This window comes from Sus scrofa, chromosome 5 (assembly GCF_054392235.1).
Source record: "Sus scrofa isolate SSC_HxYL_T2T_F1_AM1 chromosome 5, Sscrofa_HxYL_maternal_Yorkshire_Landrace_v2.0, whole genome shotgun sequence".
NCBI classification, from domain to species: domain Eukaryota; kingdom Metazoa; phylum Chordata; class Mammalia; order Artiodactyla; family Suidae; genus Sus; species Sus scrofa.
This window is the reverse complement of record NC_139387.1, coordinates 28,764,555-28,777,253: the sequence shown is the minus strand read 5'-3', so window position 1 is coordinate 28,777,253 and position 12,699 is coordinate 28,764,555. Positions and strand designations below refer to the sequence as shown.

Below are 12,699 nucleotides of genomic sequence, written 5' to 3'. Positions count from 1 at the left end.
GGGTTAAGGATCCAGCATTGCTGTGAGCTGCGGTGTAGGTCGCAGACGCAGCTCAAATCCCAAGTTGCTCTGGCTGTGGTGTAGCTGGCAGCTGTAGTTCAGATTTAACCCCTAGCCTGGGAACTTCCATGTGCTGTAGGTGTGGCACTAAAAAGCAAAAAAAAAAAAAAAAGCTATTAAAGTTCAGAGGGAGAGCTGGGAAGGGATTGGAGGCAAAACTTCTTTGCTGCAGGTAATGTTCTCTTCTTGAGCTGAGTGTGTCTACTCTATGTAAATCCAGTAAACTGTATACACATGAAAACAACGGAAGACATTCATTTCAGCCCTTAGGAATGGCTTACAAGTTGGCTTTGTCTGACTTCCACTGACATTAGTCAGTTATGTACACTCAGAGAAAGTAAGTGCCCTAACAATTGAGAAGATATGGGAATTTATGTTTTGATTAGCATAGTTTAGCATAGCATTTAATGGTCCTTAAAAAAAAAAGCTGTGCAGATTTCATTTCAAAATTTAACATAAACATTTATTCATCATTTTAATTTAATAAGCAATACAGGTTTTTCATACATAGTATATAAATATATGTGCATATGCTTTCTAAGAAACAGAATAGGTTTGAAATAAAAATGAGTAGGATTAATAATAAAGTATAACAAAAATAGAGTACAAAGGAAGGTATACAGTGCTAAACTGCATAATTCACACAAAAAAGATATTTTTTTTTGTACTTCTCTCTTTGCTCCCCATCCCACCCCCCAAAAAAGAAGAAATAAAGCTCAACAGAAATGATGATCAGGGTAAATATTAGAAAATAAGTAGCACCTTTAGTTAATAAAATGATTGTCAACATTTATTTTCAGGAAGCCTATATAGAACATTTCTGATTACGTAAAGAAAATAAAACTAGTTAATATGTACCATGAAGTTTAGCTGTTGCATATTTCATAATTTGCATAGATCGTTTACAAAATAAAAATCTTCAAAATGCTATGTTTTTTTTTTTTTTTTTTATTTTCCCACTGTACAGCAAGGGGGTCAGGTTATCCTTACATGTATACATTACAATTACATTTTTCCCCCAGCCCAAAATGCTATGTTAATTTTAAGAAAAAGAAAATGTTACGGGTATTTGTTTTCCAAATCTTTAAAAATTAGCCAGAGAATTCCCTTAATATACATTCTGTCTTTGAAAAAATTAGTGAATTTTTCTACTACATTCAGCCTGCATCATAGAATACTGTAATATTCATTTAATAATCCAGGTGCTTCAATTCATTTCAATAAAGGAATTAGTCTGCCTGTCACCTTTCTAGGCATTAAAGTTGTTATTATAACTTATATAACATCCTTGTTCACAAGGAGCTCACAGTCTAGTAAGAAAGAGATGAATTTGAAAATACATTCAAAACTGCTGGCAAAAGCATGTACTTCCAAAGAGTAATTCAATATTTGGTTGCAAGTTAGTTATACAGTGAAACTTAGAAACTACAATAGAGATTTTGTCCATATAACACTAAAGTATAAATGAAAGTTAAGCATAAATAATTCAGTGGACAAACAAGCTTGCTTAAAAATAAAGTCGGAACATACTAAACTACATATTTACATACAAAATACATAACTACATAAAATACATATTTTTTTTTTTCTTTTTCGTCCATACCCATAGCCTGTGAAAGTTCATGCGCCAGGGATCAAATCTGAGCTGCAGTTGCAAGCTATGCCACAGCTGCAGCAACACCACTGGGCTGGAGGTCGAACCAGTGCCACCACAGAGACAAGCCAGATCATTAACCCACTGTGCCACAGCAGGAACTCCCATGTAATTTTTTAAATGAACAATATATCCTTGATTTAAATAAATCTATACTATGTTTAGATAAAACCAAGATACATATTTGTATGAAAATGCTAGTTCTTTCCTTTTTGGTTAACTTTTCCCACAGGTTTTATTTGCCCAAATCAAAACTACTGTACATACAAAACTTACATCAATATACATTCCATGATCAAATCACAGTCACTTTAAGTACATTCCTTTATAAGAAGGCAAAAAGGGTTCTATTTTTAAACTTTGACAGTCATTTGCATTAACTATTTTATACCTTATTGATTATTTTTAATGAATGATGCACAGTCCTGGTTTTAGGTCATATAAAAAATGACTGGATCATCTTTGGTGTCAAGCAAAGCTACCCTTCTCTTTATTTCACTATCATACTAATTGTAGTTGATAGACTACTGACATGATCATTTGCTTAGTGGCCTTGAAGATGCCTACAGAACAGAGAGATCAACTCCATTTAATTTTTTCACTTAAAAATCATAAAACACAGCCTTAGATATAATTTACTTCAATATAAAATTCTGTAGATTAACCGCTAAATTCAATCCCTAAAGAATTCTTGCAAAAGTTAGAACAGGTGTGTCTGTTTATTAGAAACACATCATTATATATAACTTTTATCCCAATGATCTGACTTTTAACATTTGCCCAAATGTAACAATGCTGAAGGAATACAAGTAGTAAATAAAATGTTTTCAAAAATTCTTCAAAAATGAGGAATTATTCATTCTAGGAAATATTACTCAACATGCTAGTTTAAAATATTTAAAGGAATGTACTTTTTAAATAGAAAGCTTCAAATAGCTGTAAAGTTCAGCAAATATTTGAAAAGATTCCACTGTTCCATCTTTAACATAGGAATTTCTATTCCTAATATCTAAATAATATGCAATCTCATTTTTATCTTCATTTCAAAGAAAGGACCTTATATTAAGTTGATACATACTCACTGCAGCTATGAGGCCTGCACCCAGATTTTATTAATGTTCTTAGGGTAAATATCTTTGATGAACAAAGCAAACAAATACTGAGTACGGTTTTTAAACCTTTTCAGAGTGAATTCCTAACAGCAACCACTCTTCCCCTTCACCAGGAATCTTTTATTTAGCAGTGGTTTATTTTTTTTCTGGAATGAAATAAAAATGAAAAAAACCTAGAAAGAATATCTATATAAGATGGGGCTGGAAGTAGATGGTATGTCTAAAATAAAGGAAACTTATTTCTACCAGACACTTGTAGATTTCAGTATTATTTAGATCTTATCCTATTAATTTTATTAAACTATCCTCAGATTCTTTTTTCTTTTTTTTTTTTTTTTTGCTTTTTAGGGCTATACCTGTGCCCCAGCTAGGGGTCCAATCCAAGCTGGAGTTGTGGGCATAAGCCACAGCCACAGCCACAGCCACAGCCACATGGGATCCGAGCCATGTCTGTGACCCACACCACTGCTCAGGTCAACGCTGGATCCTTAACCCATTGAGTGAGCCAGGGATCAAACCTGCATCCCCATGGATACCAGCTGGGTTTATAACTTGCTGAGCCACAATGGGAACTCCCTATCCTGAGATAATCTGATCAACAAATAGAGTTTGGATATTCTCCTCCAGGTTACACAATGGCAGTAATTTCTCACATAGGAGTTAATAGTTTAACAAACTTGTATTGCAGTTCTGTGCTATGGTATACTTTTAGAAAACAAGTAAGTGAATAATGCTTCTAAAATAAGACATAAACATAAGCTAAAAAAACAAAATTAATGGAATATTGGCACATGTATTCTATAAACAAGTTACTGGTGAGTATTTTTTTAATGACTTACGTATTGCTATAAGAATATATATTGTGGAGTTCCCATCGTGGCGCAGTGGTTAACGAATCCGACTAGGAACCATGAGGTTGCGGGTTCGGTCCCTGCCCTTGCTCAGTGGGTTAACGATCCGGCGTTGCCGTGAGCTGTGGTGTAGGTTGCAGACGCGGCTCGGATCCCGCGTTGCTGTGGCTCTGGCGTAGGCTGGTGGCTACAGCTCCGATTCAACCCCTAGCCTGGGAACCTCCATATGCCGCGGGAGCGGCCCAAGAAATAGCAACAACAACAACAACAGAAAAAGACAAAAAAAAAAAAAAAAAAAAAAAAAAAAAAAAAAAGAATATATATTGTGAGGAGTTCCCGTCATGGCTCAGTGGTTAACGAATCCAACTAAGAATCATGAGGTTGCGTGTTCGATCTCTGGCCTTGCTCAGTGGGTTGGGGATCTGGCGATTGCCGTGAGCTGTGGTGTAGGTCGCAGACATGGCTCGGATCCCACGTTACTGTGGCTGTGGCGTAGGCCAGTGGCTACAGCTCCAATTCGACCCCTAACCTGGGAGCCTCCATGTGCCGTGGGAGCAGCCCAAGAAAAGGCAAAAAGACAAAAAAAAAAAAAAAAAAAAAGAATATATATTATACAAAAACCTTCATCCCAGTAGTTATTATGTTCAATTAACTTAGATTTATCTGCTGTGGGAATCAGCAGATATTCCTCAAATTAAATTTATTCATGTCTTATTGCAAAGAATGATTCAATTAGGATACATATATTCATTTTGGAAGTAAAGGATTTATCAAGTAAAATTAGAATATGTGTTTCTGGGAAAATATGCATTTACTCTATAAAATTCACTGTTATGAATACGATGGCTAATGGAGAAAAAAATGTGGATTAGGAATAAAAAGATCTATTTCTATTTCCAACTCTGCATTTACTCAGAGGACAAATATATATTTAGGAAAAGCCATTACCTGCTCTAGTCTTATTCTGTCAAAATGCAGATATCTAACAAACCTAATTTTAACATATTAAAACCAAAAACAGCACAAATTAAAACATAATTACATCTAATGCTTAGAAAATAAACACTTTAGTTCACGTCCTTTCTCACTAAATGCAGAAATATTCATGCTTTAGTTAGAAATAGAAAGCATGTAGCAGAAAAATAGTCCATTAAATAACATAGCAGAAATTTTTACTCTAATCAAGCTAAACTGAGTCTAACTTCAAAACGTTTCTTAGATGCATGTAAAATAAAATAACAACCAAAAACTCAGAATAAAAGGCTTAGAAGAATAATGCTGAAAAACTTCACCTTGAAATTATGTGATTAAAAATCCTATTCTTTTGTTCGTCTGAACAGAACTTTTTACCAATTTATGGCTTAATAGAATGTCAGATACCAGTGTTTTCATACAGAGCTCCTTAGCTTATTTGGCATATTTGAATTTCAAAAAAGAAGTACAAAAATTTCTTCACCATGGGAAGAAAAATATTTACTTATATAGTAATGAATTTATGATCACTGAGTCACTGCTTACTGAAATACTCCTGAATATTACTTATCCGGTACATATGAAGACTGAAAAACATGGAGACTATGCAAATAGGGGAAATATAGCTAAACCCACCAAAGAAACAAAAATACTATACCAAAAATGTCCATAATTATATTTTTAAAATGCCAAAGAAGTTGGCCTTGACATTTTTAAAAATATTGAAAGAAAAATAATTTTTAAAAAACACAGGGGGAAGAAAAAGAGAGGAGGAAGATACACAGCATGGGGGTGGGATAGGAGAAATAATTTGGTCTAAATTTTTTTCACATGCTCCAGTAAAGTAAAAACATCTTTTTTTGCCATATTATTTTTTCTTTTAAGGTAGAGACTTAAAATTATGCTTCTCATTACTATAATAATTCTTTCATGAACTGCACTTGTGTGAAATAAATTGAAGGCACAGCAAAAGACTAAGCTAAACCAGATCATTGGGACCTTGTAAAGCATTAAAACCTAAAGTGTCCAAGCAATTTTATAACAAAGAAGAGAAAATGAGAACTACAAAAATGATGTGAACTCAGAAAATTGTTTTCTTAAAATTATCAACAAAGATAGTTTGTGATTTTGATTATACATGGATTATAATTAATTACTAATTATTGGGGTTTTCAGCTTTTAAGTGCATTTCTCTTTTTTTTTTTTTGTCTTTTTGCTATTTCTTTGGGCCGCTCCCAAGGCATATGGAGGCTCCCAGGCTAGGGGTCGAATCGGAGCTGTAGCTGCCAGCCTACGCCAGAGCCACAGCAACGCAGGATCCGAGCCGCGTCTGCAACCTACACCACAGCTCACGGCAACACTGGATCGTTAACCCACTGAGCAAGGGCAGGGACCGAACCCGCAACCTCATGGTTCCTAGTTGGGTTCGTTAACCACTGCGCCACGACGGGAACTCCTAAGTGCATTTCTTAAACATGAGATCATACACATAAGTAAGCAGAAATCAAAACCTAAAAGATAACCGAGGTGAATAAAGATCATAATTTCAATTTTTATCTCAATGATTTGATGCCTTAGGAATCATAGGAATTTAGGAAAGAATCTACTTGTTATGATATATTAGTGTTGTCTTGCATTGAGAGAACTTACAGGATGATTTTTTAGGCTATGATGGTAAGCTTTGTTTCTCAAAGTTTCAGGCACTTAAGAAAATTAGAAACATCCAGAATAGTAATGTCAAGGACAGATCTTTCTAGATTCTTAAAAGTCATAATTATCTGTTTATCATGCATAAGGAAGATACATAATAACACAAAATCTTCTAAAATATTAAAAAGCACCTTACTTATCCAGGAAATCTCAAACCTACAGTCACATGAGTTCTCTTATTTGTTAGGATGAATGGTCTTAGCCAAAAGTATATACTCTTGACTCCATGAATATGACCTTTCCAGCAAGTCAAATAAATAAGACCAGATGCAGAATGAGTGACTTTATGAAGGATGTAAGACATTAGAAGTGCACTATCTGAAATAGGGCTAAGGAGAATAATATTCTAAGGATGGCAAAAGTCTAGACAAAGAGGACAAAAGCAATGGCACTTGTTCTCTCTGTAGAACAAAGGGAGAGAAAGAAGACAATACAGATGTTCAGGGAAATTTGCAAAACTAATTATAGGGGCGCTTTGCATTAAGTGATGAAAATAAACATATGCTATATAGATTAAACACATCATTTATATCATAATATTTTTACTATTTTTTGATAGCCTCGGATAATCCCATAAGTGGGAATCACTATGATTCTGAATATAAGGTTTCATAGTAAGGTACGTTCATTTTTGAGTCATAGTAAGTAGCAGCTAATATGGATATTATTTGTCAATAATGAAAATAGCATTTTTCTTCTAAACCCAACTTCAGGGAAAATAGACTATGTCCAACTCATATAAATATGTCATTATTTTTATGAAAAAAGTCACATTGAGGCAGTAACAGCTAGTATGTGATCATTACCATTATTTGGGATAATTTGCATTGGTTAGAAAAGAGGGCAATTTGAAAATATATATTCAAGTTATAGCAAATGCAGTCCATAGTAAACACTAAAATAAATCATAATACAAATTGCAGTTAAATCTTATTGGTTTAACACATAGGGTTTAATTCTAATTTTTTTATATCTATATTTTATCTACCATTGTATCTACAGCTTCTATGAGGAGGCAGCATGGCAATGAACATCCTAGGGGCTCTTTCTGCTTTTAGATAAACCTTAAGTTTTAAGTTCTGGTTCTGTCACATACTACCTTTTAACTCTGGGTAATTTGCTAAGTTCTTTGTATATCTGTTTATTGTTTCACTCATCTATTATATGCAGTCAATTAGCCTCTACCTATGATTTGGTTTGAATAGTAAAAGGTATTATATAAGGCAAATGCAGGATACATGAATATTCATTCCCTTCTCCCTTGACATCCTCTTTCTCTATTAAATTGAGGCTAACAATCATGATTATTTTTATTGAAAGCCTGCAACATTGTACATATAAGAAGGTTTTTTAAAAGATATTTTTGGATGAAAATAATTATCAAGTAACTGATTAAGTATATTTCTACATTTTATAACATCAGTATAAAAATTTACATTTATATCATACATCTTATGGTCTTTTCTCCTATGTCCTCAATTGCCCTGTACAGCCAGAGAAGAGTAAAACATATCTCGATTTTTAGAATATGCCTTTAAATGTATCAAACCAAATTATTTTACTTATTCTGTAGTGTCCAGGGGAGACCCATGAGATAAGGTGGTTAGAACTTGGTATTAAAGAAGTGAAATTTATGAGCCATGTGAATTTACACTGAGGAAACATCATGTTTTCCAATGTGAAGCACCCCAAAGCCTGACCTATGAAATGTGTGCTGACTGACTCCAAAAAGGGTCAGGAAAGACAATGGGGATATGTCAGAACATGTCTATACCCCTGTCTTCCATTCGTAAATTAGTAAAGGCATATTTAACATTAAATGGTGAAACACAGGGTGTCTTGTTATCGCAAATGAATAAAATAATTAAACTAGCTAGTGATCATGAATTATTTTTTTACCCTGGTTCAAGATAACCTTCCTTCTGCACAATGCCATGAGGGAGTAAGACCAAAAGGAATTTTAATGGTCTGTGACTTTGCTTCAAGATATCTTGAATATCTACAACCTGTCATTCTCTCAGGGAAGAACGAGGGGAAGAATTATGTTTGGCTTTAATTGTTGCAGACACAGAAGCCAACTGTATTTCCTCCTCCATTTATGTGACTTTTTAATAATACGTGTTCTAGGTTGATAGTTTATTCTCAACCTTTGAAAGATTCTGTTCAAGCAGGCAAATATCCTAACAAGTTCAAAGGAGTTGGGAGGGTAAACAACTTGAATCAAACTGTTTTACCCAGAATAAATCTGAATTCTATGTTTGAGTTTACATCACTGTTTTTGGTGTGTTCTAATTTTCAACATTTATATGTATGGGAATGAAGTCGTGTGCATATTTGTAACTTTGTGCAGTGCTACTGCCAAGCATAAGTGTATACATTATGCCTTATGCTTGGAATGTGCAATTTCACTTTCCTTTATTTTTTAGGAATTTAATCTACTTGGTGTTAGAAATGAAAAGTTAAAGAAGATGATCAAAGACCAAAAGAAAAAATACAAGTTGGTTTTGACTTCACAAGAACCTCATCCGTAAGTAATAAACCTCTTTCTATGGAAAAAGCCACTAGCTTGTGACCACCAGCAGGTGGTTAAAAAGCACTATTACCTTAGGCCTAAACCCCCATGATTATGACTTGCCCTGGGGGGGGTCATTATCTATATTAATTGAGACATGTATTTTCAGAGAAATCAAGGCATTTTTTGGAGATGTTAAAGATTGTAAAGCTACTACACAATTTATGGTGACACGTTTCTTATAAGTCAGAGTTGACTACAAAAGCACAAATAATAGGAAAATAACTCATTCAAGACTCAAGAGTGGGTGAAACTAAATTAAAAACAACTATACGCAGTCACATTTTCCCTGACTTATTTACCTATGGTTTGGCACATATTGTTTTAGTTAATATTTTAAAAATACAAATACCTCTTGCAGTGCAAGAAGGTGAATGTTCAATGAAATACAGAGTTTTATATGGCTTGCTAAACATGAGTTACATGCTTAAACAGTGCCTAAATGTTACAAATCCAAGTTCTTAAATCTAACTATCACAGAAGTGTGGTATCCAAGTGCAGTCTTAAAGGAAATAAGAATAGCAACTGCCTCTACTGCAATAATAGGAATAACAATAATAATAAAGAATGGCAAATTCCTTTAGGCAGCTTAAGAATGACATTACTTCAATAATGAAGCACTGAATGCTTTATATTATTCACAGTCTTAATTTAAACATCAGGTTTGGAGATGTAAATATTTAAAACTTTATACCTAATGCATAAATCCTTGCTTGTTAAAAAGTACTTTGTCATTCAAAAGGGTATTTGGAACTCTGAATGCACAGATCTAATACATGCCTCTGTATTCAAGTGTGATTCAGATTCCCAGATGTTTTCACACAGTTATGAATATAAGAAGCTGCTAAATTAAGCTGGGTTGAAATATTGCAAGCTTCTTTCTACTGAGTTATAAACGATACCTACACTTCCCCAGTTGTGTATGAGTCATACATAACCTCCAGTTCTCGAAGCCTTTTTAAAATCTCCTGGTTTAGTTATATTCACACGCAGCAGGAAGCCTGATCAGTAGTGGGTAGAATGATCAAGTGTTACTGTTCCTAAAAAACGAGACGAGTTTGGTGGCTGAGTAAAAAGCCTGTTTGGATTTTGGTTTTTGCTTCCGCATGTTTAGTAGGGGAGGGAAATGAGAGTTTGGAGGACTCACTGTAAGTCCTTCCTACTGTTTGCTTTACTCAGATGGATTCTTCCTAACAAAAGCCCTCTGATCACTACTATATGTTGGGAAACATTCGAATTCTGCCTATTTGTAAGCCTTTCAATCAGGATTCTAGTTGATTCTACTTTGATCTCTCAGTATGACAATGGGTCTGGACTGAGTCTAGTGAAAAGAAATCCCTGGTTATTACTTTCTGGATTACTAATGAAAGCCCTTTCCAAATCAATACTTAGCTCTTTGCTAGGAGTCACTTAGACTTTCAATCTGATTTACATATTCATAAATTCTAAAAATTATTCAAGGGTTCTGTTCACTAGCACCAGGAACTTATGGTCCTCCTCCAAGATATCATGTGCATGCATGAATTAAATCTGACAATGCTCAGAAATAATGGTTTAAAATGGGTTTTTTTTTTCAAATGTATTTCATATATGCAAATGATTTTTTACAGCACTTAATTCATTTTCAGATTAAGAGCCTCATTTTCACTCATGTTCTTATCTTTAAAAATCCACTCTGTAGAGTAGTATGCAGGTTTATATACCACATTTCTTTACTCTCCATGGATTTTTTTTTTAAGTAAAAAAAAAAAAAATTACAGTGATAATATTCTTTTTGAACTTGTCTTTTTTCTCCACACACTGTGTTTCCTTGTTCCTAAGTGTGTAAAAGCTGGTGTGTGTAAGTCTGTTTAGGAACAATTCATTTCCTCCAATTCCATTTCATATTTCAATATTGAATAAAAAATGAGATGTGGAGAGGGTATTCTTGCAGCATTAAATATACTCCTGAGCACTTAAACCAGGGGTTTAGGATTCAGATCTCTAAAACCAAGATTGGAAGACTTCACCAGAGTCATGTATGGAAACAAACACCTTGCATGCATTCTTTATATGCATGATCTCAAATTTTAACTGCTCAAATAAGTTTTCAAAAACAAACTTATATAAAATTTGCCATTAAGGAAAATCTCATCTCCATCCTTTATTATAACTCTTCATTTCAACTAAAAGCCTTCCAATGTGTTGGAAAAAAAATACTCCTAGGAAAGTCATACACACTGAAATCAGAGATGTAGTTCTTGTTAAATATTAGTTTCTCTTTCTGAGGGATTAAACTCTGATCCTTTTGACTTATGACTTTTCATACTTTTGAGACTTTTGAAACTTTTGACACTAACATCATGACTTTTAGCTGTCTTCAAGGATTCAGATTCTTGGGACTCAGGCTTATGTCTAGTCTTCTTTGCCTCTTTCTTCTTTTCCTTTGCAAGCAGTCTGTAGTTGATAGCATTGCCAATGAGTAGCCACACACTGGATATGACCACAATAGCTCCACAGGCCAGATACATGTATTTATATTGTCCGGTTTTATCCACCAAGGTACCTAAGAGACAAAAAAACATCTTTTGAGACAGCATAGTAAAGCAGTCATAAAATAACACTTGCAACAAATGCTTCCCCACACTGTGTACCTATTTCTTATTTAATACTAAATGATAGCTTAATAAAAGAAAAAATATTCCAGCTTATGACTTCCACACATGTATAGTAAAGGCATTTATAAGCACATGCTGCATTATCTGACCAGTATATTAAATTTACTCAAAATTATTTCCCTCAATAGAAGTGTACAATCAAGACAAATGAGGTATAAATGTTTGTGTATGTATTCATAGATACATATGTGTGAGATACATTTTTAAACCTACATGTGTAGAAATATATAGACATTTATAAATGAAAACATATTAATGAATATATTTAGAGCATACATATCGAGACTGCTTCATCCTTTCCACATTTCCTATCTTTTCAATAAAGATTCTTTAGAGAAAATTCAAGGGCTTTTATAAGGTTCCTGACAGGATGTAATATTTACTAAATGCTTTGTCTATGCCCAGCACTAGGCTAAACACTTTATTTGTAATTTTGCATTTAATTCTTTCAAGAGCCCTGTGAAGTACTTTGTCCAGCAGCAGAATCTGGGCTCTAGTCAACATCTGTCTGCATCTCATATTCTTAACTACTCCATAAAATGCCTTCACCGAACCTCTTGGTAAGTGTCATTTCACTTTTTGGGCTAATCACAGCTTTTCCATTTCATCTGAATCTAAATTATTAAGGCCAAACTCATCAGGAAGAAGGTTTTTGTTGCATTTATTATTGAGAACACTGAAAAACTAGTCTGGTGCCATATAATTGGAAGATTCACTGACTTTTAAAAATGTTCTTTATACTTAGTTTGCCTCTTGCTTATGCAGGCATCTAATTCTTAATAATTATTGCTAGCAAAACTTAGTATACACAAATCCATATTATTTATTATATGCATATTCCTGGTGATTCTGATAATGACCTGTTTGTTTAGACAGGTCAATTTCCGTCATTCTGACTAGAATCTAGTTAATGACGAGGTATTAAATTTAGATACTTGGAAATTTATTTATTACAACAAAGTTCCATATTTTAACCTAGTAAATGTTGGAATGGAGTTATTCCAACATACACACATAAACAAAGCAAAAGTTGCATAATTTAATTTTCCATTCTAACTTTAGTCAAATATTTCTAGTCAAACAATGATTATTACACATCTAAATACAAAAA

General features: G+C 33.8%; 1 protein-coding gene across 11 annotated transcripts in view; it reads right to left on the bottom strand.

Moving 5' to 3' along the window:
• Window positions 1-501: 501 nt before the first annotated feature.
• Window positions 502-12,699, bottom strand: part of SLC16A7 (solute carrier family 16 member 7) — a 164,936-nt gene continuing 152,738 nt past the window's right edge. For 5 of the 11 annotated variants that reach the window (XM_013997677.3, XM_013997678.3, XM_013997680.3 and 2 more), the window contains one exon: window positions 7,645-11,476. In XM_013997677.3, the coding sequence (XP_013853131.1) occupies window positions 11,175-11,476 (302 nt within the window). In that variant the 3' untranslated portion in view covers window positions 7,645-11,174. Of the gene's footprint in view, window positions 3,824-6,010; window positions 11,477-12,699 lie in introns of those variants that run through there. The other 6 variants (XR_014803441.1, XR_014803446.1, XR_014803442.1 and 3 more) reach the window with 3 other exon arrangements.